Consider the following 18,288-nt stretch of genomic DNA (forward strand, 5'->3'; position numbering starts at 1 on the left):
TCAGAAAACAAATACATTTCTCACCTCATCTGTGCCAGCAAGTTCCAGCTAAAACACAAATCCTGCAGGTGCTTGTAGCCAGTGTTGAAGCATTCAGTGGGTCCAGGTTTACAGGGGTGTTGGAGCCAAAAAAATTTACAAGTAATTGAACCATCCATATTTATTTAGACTCTGATTTTAATTGTTGTTAGTTTTGTTGAGAGATCCCTACTTTGGGGCTTCTTGCCCTTTTATCATGCTGCTCTGCTGTTTGTTTTGCCAGAACCTGCCCCGTGCCCACCACATGCATTCCTGCCTCTCTCCTCAGAGCTCACCAGGTACCCCAACCCTAAATCACATCTGGGGCTGTTTTTCAGTGCATCACTTCTAGCCTAAAGCTCACTTTGTATTTAATTATTCACACAGAAAAGTTTGCAGAATATTGCAGAATTATTGCAGACATTTCTCTGATCTTCCTGACCGTGTAATATAATTATTATCATTAATATTTTATAATATTACCATTGCCCTGGCTTCACACCTGCTGCCTCCCTCAGGTATTTAAGGAATGGGTGCATCTCCCCAAGGGCTCACTAAAACCTGGCTTGGTCATTAGGAACAGAGCTGCCAGGCAGCAGAAACTGGAGTCACTTTTTAGTCTTTGCCTAGACTGTAAAATTTGCAGATTTTCTTAAAAGTATTTTTTGGTTAATTTTCCCTTATTAGCAAACATCTTGCCTTGGCTGGTTTGCTTCTGCACTAAGATTAAGCAGCAAAAAGGATTAAAAATGTCATTTTGAGAGTATAAGATGTTAAAGCACTAAATATATATAGCTGGAAAAGGCTTTTCCTTCTGAAGAAAAAAAATATCACTTCCAGAGAGATTTCTCACGCTGCAGTGGTAATGACATTTGATAAAGTCTGAGTCACTCACCAAGCCCTGACCCCTCTCAAAGGGTGGGAAAATATTTTGTGTTGAAAGCAACTCTGATGATCTATTACCCCTTCATCTTTTTAATATGGCAGGACAAGTCCCAAATGATCAAATTATATGGAATTACTGCACCTATGAAGTGAGTCTCACTGGAGAGCCGCTGCCATCAGTTGAGAACAGGTTGGAATTGGCTAAAGGTCAGTTTTAGGGGAAGCTGTGACCAACCTTTTTATTCCAGAGCAAGAACTCACAAAATACATTTTGCTTTCTATTTTTCAGAATGCTGCTTGCAGGCAGAACAGGTGCTGGGGATGTCACTTCATTCAAAGCCAATTGTGCAGGAGAAGAGCTTGTGGGAAGTTCAGTCTGAGCAATTTGCAAATGGCCCAAGTCTAAATCTGGGATATTATTCAGGAACACCTACACACCTACAAAACTCTTGCTAGAAGCTGCCCTCCCTTCTCCCCAGGTCCCAGGGATGCTGGGGACATGCCACAGAACAGCCACCACCTTCCAAGCCCAGAAGCACATCCTGAGATTTTTTTCTTTCTTTTGGGAGAAGGCTCCTCCTCTTGGGAGAAGGTGTTTTATTAGAAGGAAAAACTCCTGGAAAATATGCTGGAGAAATAAGTTCTTTATCTGGACTGTATTCAAGTGTTGTGCCTACACTGAATGTGAAGTGACTTTCTGATTCAAGAACCTTTTCTCTGTGATTGACTCTCTACAAATTCAGGCTTACTTTGATCAATAGAAAATGCTGACAATCACAACACAGCACCATGTAACCAAATGTCATCAAGCAAAAATAGTCTTTATTCAAATTTCATGGAAATGGGGATCACTGTACTTTGCAAGACAGGGAAAAATAAAATTAAAAAATTTAATATAAAACAAGGATATTGTCACAATACCAGAATATGGAGCTATAGTTCTTTTCCCTATAGATTACTGCAAGTACCTCTATTTTTTTTTTTTTCTTTTGACTGTGCTATTCACAACTTTGTAAGTCCAAAAAATATGAACAAAAGTAGTATGAAACTTAAGACTTAGCACTTCCACTAAATGGCAGACATCAAAGGGCATCAATCGAGGGCAAAGACTGTTGAATCCATCATAGCTACCTATCAGTCATCACTGCAATCCCATAAACCCACCAGGGCAGTGCTCACTCCCTTCAAGACTCTCCCTGGGAAACAGGGCAATGTGGGGGCTCGAGGAAGAGCCATGTGTAAAGAGAACCTTTCTACTGGATAGAAAATGAGCGGAGCAGCCTCACAGCAGAGAGCGCTGCAGGGAGAGAGCGCTGCAGTTAATGACAGACAGACCATCAGGTTGTTAAAAATACATAGCATCAACAGGGTTTCTACTTCAATCACTTGGTTACAGCTACTAAACATGTACAAAAGACTTTTCCAACCATTCCAAGTGGGGTTGCAGCAAGGTTAGGATCTGGAGCGGGACCTTGACCGCGACCGGGAGTGTGACCTAGAGGCAGACCTAGACCTGGACTTGGACTGGGACCGTGGCTTTGAAACAGATTTGGACCTGGAACGAGAATCTGATTTGACATTTTGTTTGGACTTGGAAATGGACCTAGACCTGGAGCGGGACACTGCATCCTCTCCCTCGCCTTTCACCTCCTTCTTGTCTGACTCAGATTTGAGCTGCTCCTTTTCTTTGGAGCCTGACCTGGACCGCTCGTGGCTGTCCTTCCTTCTCTTCTTGCTGCTGCCTTTGCTGTCTCGCTTGCTGCGCCTCTTGCTTTTCTCACTCTTGCTGTGGCTCCGGCTTCTGCTTCTGCTGTCATCCCTGCTCCTCTTCCTACTTTTTCTTTTATCCTTGCTGCGGCTCCTGCTCCTGCTCTCATCCCTGCTTTTGCTCCTGCTTCTAGCCTTGCTAATGCTCTTCTCCCTGTCTTTGCTTCTACTCTTCTCCTTGCTTCTGCTCCTCATGCTCTCCCTCGCCTCTCCCCTGTCCTTACTCTCACTCCTGCTCCTGCTCTTTTCCTTGCTGCGGCTCCTGCTCTTGGCTTTCTCATCGCTGTTATGGAGAATGCCCTCAGATTTATCCTTGCTTTTGTTTTGGGATTTCTCTGCACTCCTGCTGCGGCTCCTACTTTTATCCTCTTTACTTGGAGTCCTGCTTTTCTCTTTCTGGCCTCTGCTACGGCTCTTGCTTCGACTACGGCTCTTGCTTCTGGAACGGGACACAGACCTGGAAGTGCAAAAGCAACAGACAGCTCTGCTTTAGTATGGCAAGGGCTTGAGCAGAGTGTGCAGGTAACAGGAGGGAAAAGAAAAACAGTGTTCCTGCTGCAAATTTAACATGATGCTTCTCACCGAAGAGGGAGCCCCCAGTTCTCCCAGGACAAAGACATACCTGGATCTGGATCTGCTCTTGGAGCGGCTGCTGCTGGCACTGCGGCTCCTGCTCTTATGGGAGTGTCTGCTTCGAGAGCGAGACCTGCAACACAGGGAAGCAGCTTCACCTTAGCACATGTCCATGGGGAGCTTGTGACCCCCAGGGCAGAACCCCACGGGGCTAAAGCACCTTTCAGCAGCCAAATGCTCAGAGTTACACAACAGTTACAAACTCTCCCCACCTCTCCTGCCACGTCTGGCTGCAAGAAGGGTGCTAATCTGGAAGAAAACATGCCAGTTTATTTAAGGGATAACCACTTTCCCAATCAAATCACAGTTTGACTATGGTGAGACACTGTCATAAAGCTTTGACTTCAGATTTTGATTTCATAAGCAACTTCTAGGAACAGTAAAGATTTCCCTGAGTTTTCTTGCAATGAGTTCTACCCCAGAATGGAAAGGGGAGAACACTTGGTGCTGCTGAAGCAGCTCTTGGTCAGACAAGGAAAGCAACAAATCTCTGAGAAACAGGGAACAGGTGGAGGTTTCCAAGCTGAGAAAGAACTGTTAGTCCTGGTGCTTGGAGCAGAATAGAGTGTTCAGAGCTGAAGTGTTGGAAGCACCTTCTGTTTCATTCCATGCACATGGCTCCACCCACAAGGAACAAGGGCTGAGTGTCAGGGGAGAACAGACAGGTGTTCAGGGAGCAGGTCCACACATCCACCAAGGGAGACGCCTCAGAACACATCCCTCATTTGCCCTGGATACTAATACATGCTCAAAAAACTAGACCTGTTGAGAGCTCCAAACATTCCCAAGGTGTTTTGGAACCCAAAAGTGTCAATCTGCTCTATGTTCATTAACATACATTAATGACATTACAGACATACCTTGAATGGCTTCGGCTTCTGGAGTAAGAGCGGCGCCGTCTCGATCCAGGTCTGTCTTCCACTAATCTAATCTTTCTGCCATTTACTTCTGTCCCGTCCAGCTTTTCAAGGGCTCTTTTCATGTCAGAATAGGATTTGAACTCAATCACACCTTCATTTTTCCTTCCTTTGTGTGCATCTGCATATGTCACTTCCCCTGCCTGACGCATATAATCCTAGGGGAAGAGGACAGAATCACCATCGCCTTGAATCCAGAGCCAGCCAGGCTTCCAGCTGACCCTGCTCACTCACACGATGCTCCCTGAGCCTCTTCTGTTCACAGGGATGTCAGCAAGGGTTTGGCCCAAACAGTATTTGTAGTGCCAAACAGCACACTATGACTTCAGAGTCAGTCTGATTAGAATCAGGTTGATCATTTTGAGCCAAACCATAACTTAAGGTCTCCCACTTCAAGTCTTAGATCAAATATACCTTGGGCTCCTAAGCTTCAAATTACAGAAGTGATTAAAGAAGTAAAATGCTTTCTGTCTAAATCATGTTTTCAAAAATAATTAGGAAAGGTGATAAAGGCTGGCTATGAAAAGGCAAGAAGCCCACCAAGAAGCAGAGCTCCCTTCATCCTCCACCTCATCAACACAGCTCGTTCTGCTGGAAAAACCCCAACAGAACTCCAAGCTCAATTCATTTTCATGCTTCCTGGTTTCTCCACTTCCATTCCTTAACCCCTCTGTTTATCAGGGGTCTGTTCTGCCCTGCTTTCAGCAAGCTGCCAGGCCAGGGTATTGTTCAGCCCCTGTGCAATTTGGCTGCAGTGGAAACAGGGCACAGAGCTCTGGTTTGGTTTGTTTTCAACCAGCTACTCCCATTTTAAGTAAACTAAATGAAAGCTATTCCCAAAAATGCAGTAATGCATCCATTGGAGGATTAATCATGCCATGCTCTACTTAGAATTTCAATACCAGAAGCAAAGACAAGCTACTGATGGTATGAAGCATTAACAACAAAGACACTGGAAGCATCTCCATACATACCTGGGCTAGTACAAAATTCAATTACAGACCAGTTTCTACTATGTCAGTTTGTTTAGAACAAATTTTACAGACCCTTGAAAGAGAACCATAAGAGAAAGTGTTCCAGTAAGAACAAGTGGGTTTAACAATTGCTGCTCAGTTTGATAAGCACTAATCTTTTTGCATCTTCTACTGAAATCCTGCTCCCTGAATCCACAATGTGGATAATCACGAGCCAACACGTCACCTCCAGAGTACTCAGAGTTACTGTGGGCTCCACAGTGTCACTCAACACCTCCACTACTGAGAATCACCTGCCACTCCTTTGGACTTCAAAAGTAAGTTTTTGGCAGAGATTCTGCATGATTACTCATTCTGGAAGCATCCCTTCCCTGAAACTCTTGTTAAAACAGCTTTAGATGGCGTGGAAATTCCTGAGACTGTGCAGGAACAATGCTATTATTTCAAACAGCTATAGCACCTTACGAGTTGATGGGTTAAACCCAAACTGACAAGGGCAAACTCCTCAATTTGTAGTGAATCCTACCCCTGGTGTGATTTGAGTCTGTTCTAACATGGCTTAAGAGAAGATAAAACACACCTGTACACAATGTTAGCTAGTGCTAAGGGTGAAATTATTCTCCCACTGTCCAGTGCTACCAGTTCTGGAGGTGCAATTCCCAGCCTCTCATGAATGGTTTCATATATGCAAATATACTCCTGCATTAAGGCATGAGTTACTTCCAAAATCTACTCCCCGTGGAGTTGCTCAGGAGTTGGAGCAAAGCAGAGCTGCACACCACTTTGCCTTGCTGGAGACCTTTTACCCTTTGTACTCCTTAACAGAGAGAGGATAAGGAAAGGGGCCCCATACCTTCAGATCCTGCCAACTGCAGCGGCTTGACAAATTTTCCACAATCAATCTGTATTCTGTACGGGTCGGGGGACCGTACTTATCTCTTCCGCTTCTTCTATAACCATATCCACCTTTAGGAGGTGACAAGCAGACAGCAGAGCTTCAGCCAGGGAAATGGAGCCTTGCTCTCCGCCCCGACGGAACTGCTCTGCCCCGGGTGCCCCCAAAGACATCACAGACCCCCCCAGGGCTAAATCCCACCCCCCTCATGGAACACCTCACAAAGACACAAAGCATTAAAACAGTTTTACTACGAGCTCGTAATTAAACAAGGCACACAACTATAATTATGCTAGAATTAACATGCAATTATATTTAATAATTTGAAAAGAAGTTTGAAAGAAGAAACTGAATAAAGCCAGTTGACTAATGTTACTTACGTCGTTTAAAAACTTCTGAATATCTGACATGAATAAAGATTTTCAGGCACCTATTCCAGATTAATCTCATCTGTCTCTAACCCTTGGGATCCTCACCACCCAGGACTAATGGGAAAAGCTTGCGGTCGTCACATGGCTTCTTTTTTTTTTTGGTCAGCCAAGGGCCACAAAGGTCAAAGAGCCACTCATGGAAAGGTACCCCAAGGTCAGCAAATGGAACGGGCAGTCATCTTAGCCTCAAAGGACTCTTTCAATTAAAACATTGAGGTCTTTGTTAAATCTATGTTAAACATCACATAGCAAATAAATCATTCAAATAGTTAAACGAAATGATAATAATAAAAATGGTACAAGAAACTGTGTTTATTAATGTATCAATTAAAAGAGTTTAATACAACAAACAAATTAATAAATATTCGGATCAACAATTACATTTATAGTTACAGAACACTAGTCACAACTTTGTATCACTTTCCTTTTAAATTACTTTTATAGAAGAGTAAAACAATGTTTTATTTAAAATAAGCCATGGATACAAATGCACAAGTGCTTACTTCGTCCAGAACCGTAACTGCTGTCCCGGCGTGGGCCGCGAGCATGCTCCACGATCACTCTCTCCCCACACAGATCCTTCCCGTTCAGCTCGTAAACGGCATCGTCGGCGTCTCGCAGATCATCAAACTCCACAAAGCCGTACCTAGGGACAGGGAGACAGAAGGGATCACTGGCAAGGAACTGAACCTGAGCTATCTGTGCTCAAAAGCAGCTCGTGGGTTCCTGCAGAGCCCTGTGTGTGCTGTCCTGCAGATGAGCCTCCTGGGCATACCTGACGGTTCAAGGCCTTGAGCCTTGGAAAAAAACTAAAAAAAAACTAAAACCCCTCCAAAACCAGGGAGAGAAACAGGAAGACATGAAGACACACGTTCTGATTTGCTGAATTGAACCTGAAGCAATTCTTCATCAACAAAATGATAAATCACGTGAGAGTGTAATGGCTGAATTCATTTATGTTAGCAAGAGATTATTATGGCATAATCTTTGATGAAATAAAGGGTGTTATTGATCTTTTTAAAGGTAGAAATTAAAACCCCCAACTTGTCTTGGCCAAGCCCTGGTGGAGCAGGATCCAGCCCTCGGAGCTGCAGTGAGGGCTCAGCTGCTGGAACAACAGGTGAGAACAGAGGTACAGTGGGTTTGGGGTGTTTGGGGAGGGCAGAACACACCCCACGACAGCCTGGGGGCTCTGGGAGCAGCTCTACACCCCATACCCAAAACAATGGGGTTCTTTCTGGGGAGGAGTTATCCACACTCACCCCTGAGTGCTCGCCCTGGGGGCAGCCCCTCAGTGTCTGCCCTCCTCCCTGCAGAAAGCAGGGCAAGGACACAGATCAGCTGGCCCCTAAAAACTGAGGTGGGACCCAGCCGTCCTAACCCCCAGTTGTCACAGAAAGCCAGGTGTCCTGCATCCACTCCAGAAAAAGGGGAACCAAACCCTCCAGCCACCCCCACACATCTCCCCCAGCAGAGCCCCAGCCATCCTGCCTCCCCCAGAAAAGGCCCAGACATCGTGTCCCACCTTGACAAGAAGGGAAACCCGAGCATCCTTCTCCCCACCCCGAAAAGGAACCCGAGCATCCTGCTTCCCCCAGGAGGGGATCCCGGGCAGCCTGTCCCCCGCCCCACAAAAGGGGGAACTAACTCATCCTGTCCCCCCTCTAGCAGGGGCCCAGACGTCCTGCCCCCTCCCCTACAAAAAGAGAGGAGAAACCCAGATGTTCTGTCCCCGCTAAGGAACCTAAGCAGCCTGTCTTTCCCAACAAAAGCCCAGCCGTGCTCTCCCCGCAGAAAGGGGGGACCCGGCCGCCCTGTCCCTCCCGCAATGGCAGTTCAAGCACGCCCACTCTCCGAAAGAGAGACCCCAACACTCCGCCCCAGGAGAGGCCCAGGCTTCGCGTCCCCCCAGCGCGGGGGAGCCCGATCTCCCTGCCCCTCTCACCCCCACCCAAAGGAGGGGACCCAGCCGTCCTGCCCCGACCCAGAGCGCCCCGGCGGCCTCTTCCCCACCGGCCCCTCCAAGGCCTTCAGGCGCCCGGGCCCTCCCCTCGCGGTGGCCGGGCCGGGCCCGAGCTCACCCGTTCTTGAGATCCACCTCGAGGATCTTGCCGTAGCCCTTGAAGAAGCGCTCCACGTCGCGCTCCCGGGCCTGGTAGCTGAGGCGGCCGATGTAGACCCGCGGCATCGCGGGGCCGGGGCTGGGCCCGGGGGGCGTCAGGGGCCCGGGGGCCGCGCGGCCGCCTGACGTCACGGCGGCGCGCGGGTAGCGACGCGGGGTAACGTCACCGCGAGCCACGCCCCCCGCGCGAGCTCTCTCTTAAAGGGGCCACGCCACAGCGTGGGCCCCACCGGCGCCGTCGGGTCCCGTTCCCCACGGAGAGCGTGGATCGAGCCCTCGTTCCCAGGTGGGGAGCCCTGATCCCCCTTCCCACGCGGCTGATGTGTGGGGCAGTGTGGGATCCCCTTCCCATGGCTCCGGGAGCAGTGTGGGATCCCTGTTCCCATGGCTGAGGGGGCACTGTGGGATCCCTGTTCCCATGGCTGAGGGGACACTGTGGGATCCCTGTTCCCATGGCTGAGGGGACACTGTGGGATCCCTGTTCCCATGGCTGAGGGGACACTGTGGGATCCCTGTTCCCATGGCTCAGGGCAGTGTGGGATCCCTGTTCCCATGGCTCAGGGCAGTGTGGGATCCCTGTTCCCATGGCTGAGGGGGGCACTGTGGGATCCCTGTTCCCATGGCTCAGGGCAGTGTGGGATCCCTGTTCCCATGGCTGAGGGGACACTGTGGGATCCCTGTTCCCATGGCTGAGGGGACACTGTGGGATCCCTGTTCCCATGGCTGAGGGGACACTGTGGGATCCCTGTTCCCAAGGCTCAGGGCACTGTGGGATCCCTGTTCCCATGGCTCAGGGGGCAGTGTGGGATCCCTGTTCCCATGGCTCCAGGGGCTGGTAGCATCCCTGTTCCCATGGCTCAGGGCAGTGTGGGATCCCGTTTCCCATGGCTCTGGGGCTGGTGGGGTCCCCTGTCCCCATCCTGCGGGTGTTTGGGGCTCTGCCATCCCTGGGGTCCCGTTCCCCAAGGAGAGCATGGATGGATATCCCATGTGCAGGGCACTTGGGAGGGTGCCGAGGTGCTCGTGGGCTCCTCTCTTTGGCAGGGGCCTGTGGAGAGCCCCATTCTGAAAATGCTGGATGCTGATGGGACCCCAAAGGCAGGCAGGGATGGGGGTCCCCCATCCCCACCCTCGAAGTCTCCCCATGGCGTTTCCCAGCCGTGGCCAGACTCAGCTGTTCTCATTCCCCTGGTGAGCCAGAACATCCCTCTTGCTGAACTCTAAACATCAGTTCTGGGGAATTATTTTTATCCTTTTGGTTGAGATGTCAGTTGCCTAAATCACACCAGATCCCAGCAGAGGATTGGAATATTCCAGCATTAGCAGCCACCCCCCTAAAAAAACCCCACAATCACCTCCAAAACGATTACAATTGTGTAGGTGCAACAGCAGCAGCTGGATTTCTATCCCTGATCCTGCTCATTTGACAAAGAGAATTACATTTATTTATTTATTCCTTTGTACCCTGGTGTAGGAGTGAGAGGTTGGAACATTTTGTGAAAGAGTTCTCTAAAGCATGTTGGGTTTTATTGCTGAGCCAAATAACCCATGGGGGGGATAAAAGCTTTGCATTAATTTTTCTGGTTTATGTCATACTTAATAGTGCTTGTAATGATCTCCAAGTTCTTTTTTTGCTTTTCTTTCCCACTTTATCCATCGATCAGGAAGCACTGAGGCACAGGATGGGGATCTGCCTCCAATGCTGACAGGGGGAAGGAAAATACAAAATATTGGGGGATTTATTAGGGATGGAGGAGCAGAAGGGAGATGCTGGTGCAGAGTCTATCCTGGGGTACACCTGCTCTCTGCTGAGGGAGGTCTCAGTGTGAAGCGTTTTAGGGGGGATGAAATGACATTTAGTTCCCAGCATGGCAGTGGAGTTTAATTTCACAGTTTTGCTCTTCCAAGCGCATATGCAGTTGTACAATGCTCCCTCCATCCCTGAGCGACATTCCTGCCCTGCCCTGCTCTTCTCCTCATCCCACAGGACCCAGAAAACCCCCAGATGCAGGTACACCTTCCTGGGCTGTGCCCCACATCCATGCACTCCCTGTGCATGGGGATGACACTGGCAGCTCCCGGTGAGGAGCAGCCTTCCCTGGCCTTTGGTAGATCCAGAGGGGCTCTGCCATAGCCCCACCAACTCATCCAGGACTCCAGGATGAATCCCAGAAGAGCTTTCAACTGACACAACCAGTCCCTCACAATTCCTCTGTCCACACAAAACTCCACAGCCATGGTCCTCCCACTTGGATCATGTTGGGCACAAGGTGGGAGAACCCAGTGAGGTCCCTGGGTTGGGTTCCAAAGGTTCTGAGGCAAAGAAAGTTCAAAGAACCCAAGGGAGGTTATTTCCACTGCAAGATGTGTTTGGGGGACATTTCCCCTGTAGTTCATCCTATGGAGCAGCATGGAGAGCCTGCTGGTATCCAAGAGCATCACCCAGGAGCAGGGACCACTGCCCCACCTGCACAGCCAGCACTGCCAGGCCTCGGCCACAGCTGCACTGGGGAGAGCAGGGACCGCAGGGAGCTTGTGGGGTCACAGAGGTACAAGAGCAGCACAGCAGGAAGCAAGAACACGTTGTTGGTTGTTCTCAATAAATCTTTTCACATTGCTCTGCAGTGTCACAGCCACTGTCCCACACCTGGGCAGGAGGGCCTCAGGGACACTGAGGGTCCGGCTCCAGCCCTGGATGGCCAAAGGCTCCGGCCCTTGAAGTGCCCTTGGCAAAACCCAGCTGGGGTGACCCAGGGCTCCTCCAGGACCTGCAGCAGCACCTAGGGCCACTCCAGTCATAGCACCCCTCACCATTTGGGGCATTTGTGCCCCCTCCTCCTACTTGGAGCAGGTGTGGAGGCAGTGGGGCTGCAGGGAGATGACTTGGGCTTCCCTGCCCATCCCACATTCTAGCTGGGGTAACGACAGCCCTGCCCAGCCCAAAAGCACACGTGAGGGGGAACTGCTGCTCTTTCCACATCCTGAGCTAAGCAAGCCATCATTTGGGCTCCCAAACTTCCCCCAGCCACTATGAGATGCAGCCTCCCTCCTGCAGCACTTCCACACAAAGCAGCAGAGGCTTTTAAATCTTTCAGTGGGCACCCAAAATGTGAAAAACAAAGGAAAAAATAAATTCAATTCCATCTCGAGGGTCTTTTTCCCCCTCAAGTCTGTGGACAAGCATGTGGAACAGGACAGGGCTCCAGGAGCTGCAGGTCAGAGGAGGAGGATCTGCTTGGAGGACACAAAGGGCTTCATGGAGGCCTCCAGCGCTGCCCTGTAGTCCTGAAGCGGGACCTCGGTGCAGGCCGGCGCTGTGAGCTGGCCCCTGCGGATGAGCTGGTACAGGGCATCCATCATCGCAGCCACGCTCTCCTGGTCTGCAAAGGCAGGAGGGAGCCCTCACTGTGCCCTGCAGGGCCACCCACCACCCCTGGGACACTGCCCGAGGCCACACGGGGTCCCTGGGTGTGATGTGCCCCCAGCTCAGGTACGTGGGATGAGGGAAGAGCCCCCGGCACGGTCCCTGCCTGAGCCCAGCACCAGTGTCTCAGCACCCTGGGACAAGCAGAGATGGCTGTGGGAGTGAGGATGTAGCTGGGTGGGGTTTGGCCCTGCTCCCACTCAGGACAGGGCACAGGGACAGACCCTCAGCCCTGCCAGCTCAGCTCCCCCAGCCCCCCTGGCCCAGCTCCCTCAGCCCCCCAGCTCAGCTCCCCCAGCCCTGCCAGCTCAGCTCCCCCAGCCCCCCAGCTCAGCTCCCCAGCCCCCCTGGCTCACCCTGTGCGTGGTCCTTCCTCCACTGTGTCATCCAGAACCCGCGGAGCCGCACGTCCCGGAAGATGAAGGCGCTCTGTGGAATGTGTGACACCTGTGTGTCCTCCTGGCACCCAGGGACACTCCTGTGTCCCCTTGCACATGCAGTGACTCCCCTGTCCCCTCACACACGTGGTAACACACGTGTCCCCTCCCAGTGTGACAATGGTGGCCCCTTGTTGGAGCTCCCTTTTGTGAGCCAGGGATGCGGAGAGGCGACTCCAAGGTGTGGAGTCAGGGCAGGTTTGATGCTCAGCAGGGTCATTTCCCCACTGGAATTTTTTGGCAACCCAAACCCTCCATAAAAAAGGCAAGAGCCCAGCAGTGGGATGCAGCTTGTCCTGTGACAGACCCCATCAGGCAAATAAAAACAGCTGGAGGGTCTCAATCTGCAGAGGGGGAGAGCCAGGTGCCCACAGCACCGAGGGGATGGGGACATGCACTGGGGACACAGGGGACTAAGGAGAGGCATCCCAAGTACTCACCACAGGGACCATCACAGGCTGCTTTGCCATCCCCCCATAGGTGACCATGGTCCCCTTGGGCCTGCAGTAGGGAAGGGGTATTTGGTTAGGTGGCCCCAAAAGTGCAGCTCTGGTTTGCCACCTCCTCCTCTGCCATCCCCGACCCCCCCCAGGGCTGTCTTTGCACTCAGGGCTCCCCAGTTACCCTTCAGATCCCACTTTCCAAACTCTCCTGCTTCTGTGCACCATTAGCTGAATTTGCAGCTCAGCACACCAGTTACATCTGGCCAGGACCTGGGGGACCTTCACAACTCGACCCCAGCTGCCCCCAGCCACCAGCAGTGTGAGACTTTAAATTACTGTTGTTATCCAAACCATTTTCCATTCCCTCTCCAAAGTTCAACAGACTCCAGAGCAGGACCCTCTATTGCCAGTTTCTGTCCCCAGGTTTGTGCCCAAGCCACCACCCAGCCAAACTCACTGCAGGTGCCGCAGCATCTCCGTGGTGCTTTTGCCTCCGACACAGTTCAGGGCGAGCCGGGGCCTCGGGATGCTCTGCAAGGGTTTATGGCAAAGGTTCCCAAATTTTATGGCTCCTTTAGGGGATGGGACTGTGGTTCTTGACAAAGCATCTGCATTAACCTCAACATTTACCTGAGGGCTGTTGAAAGCAGCAGAGCTAAAATCCATCAGAATCAAGGAATAACTGGGGTTGGAAGGGACTCATTCCGACCCCCTGCCATATGCAGGAAGACACCTTCAGCTAGACCAGGCTGCTTCAAGCCCAATCTGATTGCAACCGAAATCTGTGTCAGCAGCAAAATCCCTCCACTCCTGGGGTTAAATTCTGATCTAGAGAGAAATTTATCCTTCCCACCATCCCTGCATTTCTCCCCAGTGCTGAGCAGCAGTGACAGCCCTGGACTCTCCAGTGGGATCAGCGTTGAGGGAAATATATCTTAAATATATACCTTAAATATATCTTTCATCTCTGGCTTTCTCAGCATCTCCTCTGCGATGATGTGATCAGCGCCCAGGGCCATCAGCCTCTCCACCAGCTTTGGGAGATCAGGTCTGGGGAGGGAAAAAGGAGATAAAAAAAGAGGACTAGATGAGCCAGGAAGCAGAGTTCCATCTTCTTCTTTCTGCTCTGGCACTGTGTGGGGACAACGAGGAAGAGGCTGGAGGACAACCTGGAGGAGCAAACAGGAGAACATCCTGGGCTGGATGGGCAGGATGAGCCGATCCAGCTCCCAAACTTTCCTCTCCCCAGGGCACCCACCTGTCCCTCACCACGTTGACGGTCTTGATGCCGGAGGCCCTGGCGATCTGGATGACGGCCTGGCCCACGCCGCTGTTGGCGGCGTTCTGGATGATGGAGTCACCTGGAGGTGAATAAACGCAGATTCCCACTCAGAGACAGCCAGGAAATCCCTGTGGAACTGCTCCTCATGGCAGGGCCATACCGGGCGCCAGGCTCTCGAAGTCGGCCAGCAGACGGAACGCCGTGCAGGGGTTGACGCTCAGAGTGGCAGCACAGAGCACCGGGATGTCACTGGGCACCTTCAGCAGCATCTCCTCAGGGAACACCCCCCATGTCCTCCACGTCCCTGGGCACGGCAGCGCCACAGGAACAGCCACAGCACGGGGGGAAAGCAAAGGAAAGCCATCAGCTCCCACTGCAGCCATGGCACCAGGAGCTTCACACGCCAGGAACCAGCTACAGCCCCGAGAGGGAACGACGGATTGGGTTCCCATCTGGGTACAGCCAAAATGCTCCAAGAGGCAAGGAATGGATTCCTCACTGCCTGCCAAGATTTATCACCCAGCAGCAAAGCCTGATCATTTCCCAGAGGGATAATGGGGCTGGGGCTCTCTGGGAGTGTGTGCAGAGATAATGGAAATACTCTCCATCCTATGGATGAGCCCATATATTCCAAGCCAATTTACTCAGCTTTACTCCCTCTACGCTCATATCCAATTTAAACCTCTATCATCTATTTACAGCATTTTTATGCTTAAAAATACCCCATTTGGCTCTTAACTCCATCATTTTCCTTCTCTCATTTAGCAAAAAGCCTTTTAAGAAGAAATAGGCAAAGAACAAACTGTGACACAAAACCACAACCAGCAAATACCAGGCCACTGGCATTTTGGAGGAGCATGGGAGACATTTGTTGGGAAATAAATTCCCACACTTTCCCAGCAGACCATTATTAAAGAGAAAACTACAGTGAGAGGCCACCACGACCTTGCTCGCGTGAAATGTTTTATCCCAGGTCTTTAGGGAAGCTCTAAGCTGATGGCACAAAACACAGCTGTTTCCAGAGAAACACAGATTTCTGCAATGCTTTATAGTGGCACAGACATCCCTTAAAGGGTCTATGCTCCAGGAAAGAAGATCATTGCTAAATTTAAGTTTGGCACGAGCAATGGTGTTGCCACTGCTCCTGTTCCAGGTGTTTTAGGGTGTGTGGTAAGTCCTGTGCACAGGAGCCCCTTCCCTGGGGACCCCCATCCTCCTGAGAGCCTTCTTGTGTCTGTGGATGAGCAGCTTCACTTGCTGGGGCTGGGGAGTAGGAACTGAGTTTTCTTTAAAAAAAATTAAATTGATGAAAAATAAAAACAGGTGGTGAAAATAAAACAAGACATAAACAGCTAAGAAATAACTCCACTAATTATCCCAACTGTCTCATTGTGATTGGTCTCACATGGCACTAAATGGGTTCCAACTCCTGCTTCCCTTACCCAACATTCCCTAATGGAGCTTTTTTCCCAATTTGTTCCCCATTTTGGGACCCATCCCATCAGCTGTAATTGCTGTAAGTGGAGGGGCCCATGGCTCTACCCACACCCTGCAAAGATGGTGCTCTGGAGAGCTGTGCTTTTGCTCTCCAACCCCCAAAATCCCCACAGCAGCTCACAAAGGAGCACAACCATGGAACTGCTCTCTGGGCAAGCCTGGGCACCCCCCAGGGGCTCCAGCACCCCCAAAAAACCCTGGGAAGATGCTTTGCAGGTGTGGGGTGTGCCAAAGACGAGCTCACCGAGTCCGGTGTCGGCAGGGATGACCCAGTCCCCGGGTTTCAGAGCCGTCACACAGCGCCCGACCTCCAGCACCTCCCCGACACCTTCATTCCCTCCCACGGCCGGCAGCGACGACAGGAGGGGATAGGTCCCTGCAGGGAAGCTGGAGGTGAGCCAGAGAGCCCTTCATACCCAACACCCCTGCACCAGGAGCCGTCTCTGAACCCTCTGAGACAGCAGCTGGCTTTGATGATCCTCGTGGGTCCCTTCCAACTCGGAGCATCCTGCAAGAAATAATGTGCAAAGCATTAATTTAACACCTTACCCTGGATCATGTTGATGTCAGCGGGGTTGATGGGGGCTGCCAACATCTTGACACTGACATCGCAGTCCCCCAGCTTGGGCACTTCCAGATCCTTCAGTCTGAACAGGGAGACACAAAGGAAAAGGGCATTAACATTGATTTGGTGACGTGTTCTGTGCTGTGGCTGAAGCTGGAGGTATCACCTACATACCCCACCTAAATTAACAGTACCATATGCACCATCCCAGTAAAAAATCAGGTTTATGTTAGACAGAAGGACAGATTTTTGGAGGAGGCTGCTAAAAGCCATCCACTCAAAACAATCCCGTGTCACTAAGCCCAGTGATGCTCACTAAACTTAACAAACTCAGCAGGTTGCACAAAAAAGCTGCGGTTTTGGCTGGGGATTTTATGGCTCATCCTGCCCTGCTTGAGCATTACGGGAACCTGGGATAGTTCTGGAAATCTGTGAAAAAGGAGAAGTCACGAAGCACAAAGCAAGACCAGTCTTGCACAAGCAGTGGGGTGATAACAGCAAATCTCAGGCAGTGGTGACAAGCACCATTGCACAACTAAATGATCATTTGGAGAAGCAAAAGTCTTTCTCCAAAAAACCAGTGCGTTGGTGTCTGGATGCACCTTGATAATGTATCAGCATGTACTGAGCTGGTTCAAGAGGGGCAGCAAGACCTCAAAGTCTCCTCTCTTGAAAAAAACCTCTAAAGTCCACTAAACTACAATTTTCTCTTTTCCAGAATTTTTGCTGTCCCAAAAAATGCTTGTGACACTGCTTTGGTCCCTAAATTGGGATCTCGAGAAGACCCATCAATGGGATGAAACCCAGGATGAAGTTGGGGTGCAGCAATGCTGGGGTTCAGACCTCCCTGTCGTACCCCAAATTAGCAAGAATGGGCTTTTTGATAAAAATGTGGGGTTTAAGGCAAATTGAAGGAGCAGCAGCAGGAGGGTGGGGGATATGGAGGCATCAACCCCAGCACCTGCCTGTGAGACAGTGGCACCAGGAGAACATTGGGGCATCCCAGGGTCCTCCTGGTCCCCTGCAAGCTCGGGGAGCTGCAGCCCATCCCCACTCTACACCTGGGGCGAGCAAGTCCTGACCCCCCTGCACGGCACCCCCAAACCAGCCTGCAGCACCCCAAAAGCTCAGCCCCAGCCCTCTCCGCAGCCCTGTGCCAGCCCCACTCCAGATCCCTGCCCAACCGTGCCCCCCAGCCTTGGCCCTACACCTGCGCCCCCAAATTCAGCCGCAGCCCATTCCTGCAGCCCCGGCAAGGCACCCCCGTGTCCCCCCTTACTGCACGACGGCTGCGGGCTCCCCGTGCCGCTCATACATCAGCCCGAGCGCAGGGGTCCCCGCCGCGGCGGATCGCAGCCGCACCGGGGGGCTCGGGCCCGGGGGGATCCGCGCTTGGGGTGTCCACACTTGGGGTGTCCACACTTGGGGTGTCCACACTTGGGGTGTCCACACTTGGGGGGTGCGCGCTTGGGGGGTGCGCGCCCCGCGGAGCGCCCGCGCTGCCGCCCGCTGCATTCGGCTCCGCTCGGCCCCACTCGGCTCAACTCGGCACTTCCCGGCGCTCCTCGGCTGAGCCCAGCGCTGTCGCCGCTGACGCTCAGACTGGCCCCGCCCCCGCCCGGCCCCGCCCCCGGCCTTAAGGCGGCCCGGCCACTTCTGCGCTGAGTGGGCGGGGACTCGGCGGGGCGGCCCCTCCTTTCCTTTCCTTTCCTTTCCTTTCCTTTCCTTTCCTTTCCTTTCCTTTCCTTTCCTTTCCTTTCCTTTCCTTTCCTTTCCTTTCCTTTCCTTTCCTTTCCTTTCCTTTCCTTTCCTTTCCTTTCCTTTCCTTTCCTTTCCTTTCCTTCCCCTTCCCCTTCCCCTTCCCCTTCCCCTTCCCCTTCCCCTTCCCCTTCCCCTTCCCCTTCCCCTTCCCCTTCCCCTTCCCCTTCCCCTTCCCCTTCCCCTTCCCCTTCCCCTTCCCCTTTTCCCGCTGGTTTGTCCCCAAACGCTCTGAAATCA

The 18,288-nt window shown here is 51.7% G+C and overlaps 2 protein-coding genes and 2 long non-coding RNA genes across 4 annotated transcripts; 2 read left to right on the forward strand and 2 right to left on the reverse strand.

Moving 5' to 3' along the window:
• Nucleotides 1–1,703: 1,703 nt before the first annotated feature.
• On the reverse strand, nucleotides 1,704–8,836 carry SRSF4 (serine and arginine rich splicing factor 4). The gene is made up of 6 exons (XM_023946254.2): nucleotides 8,602–8,836; nucleotides 7,024–7,166; nucleotides 6,048–6,160; nucleotides 4,164–4,378; nucleotides 3,293–3,376; nucleotides 1,704–3,127 (listed from the first exon to the last, which is right to left on the reverse strand). The coding sequence occupies exons 1-6, from the start codon at nucleotides 8,706–8,708 to the stop codon at nucleotides 2,356–2,358; spliced, it is 1,434 nt and encodes a 477-aa protein (XP_023802022.1). The 5' UTR covers nucleotides 8,709–8,836; the 3' UTR covers nucleotides 1,704–2,355.
• Nucleotides 8,789–15,596, forward strand: LOC147649243 (uncharacterized). Its single transcript, XR_015279441.1, has 2 exons — nucleotides 8,789–8,928; nucleotides 14,196–15,596. It is a non-coding gene; the product is annotated as an uncharacterized LOC147649243 (long non-coding RNA).
• LOC147649244 (uncharacterized) lies at nucleotides 9,177–11,788 on the forward strand. Its single transcript, XR_015279442.1, has 2 exons — nucleotides 9,177–9,410; nucleotides 9,444–11,788. It is a non-coding gene; the product is annotated as an uncharacterized LOC147649244 (long non-coding RNA).
• On the reverse strand, nucleotides 10,135–17,916 carry MECR (mitochondrial trans-2-enoyl-CoA reductase). The gene is made up of 10 exons (XM_086863869.1): nucleotides 17,570–17,916; nucleotides 16,275–16,372; nucleotides 15,970–16,101; nucleotides 14,389–14,532; nucleotides 14,205–14,307; nucleotides 13,894–13,996; nucleotides 13,404–13,477; nucleotides 12,944–13,004; nucleotides 12,423–12,495; nucleotides 10,135–12,022 (listed from the first exon to the last, which is right to left on the reverse strand). Exons 1-10 carry the CDS (start codon nucleotides 17,803–17,805, stop codon nucleotides 11,859–11,861), a joined length of 1,188 nt encoding a protein of 395 aa, XP_086719995.1. The 5' UTR covers nucleotides 17,806–17,916; the 3' UTR covers nucleotides 10,135–11,858.
• Nucleotides 17,917–18,288: the final 372 nt, after the last annotated feature.

Source organism: Cyanistes caeruleus, chromosome 26, assembly GCF_971803275.1.
Source record: "Cyanistes caeruleus chromosome 26, bCyaCae1.hap1.1, whole genome shotgun sequence".
In the NCBI taxonomy this organism is placed as follows: domain Eukaryota; kingdom Metazoa; phylum Chordata; class Aves; order Passeriformes; family Paridae; genus Cyanistes; species Cyanistes caeruleus.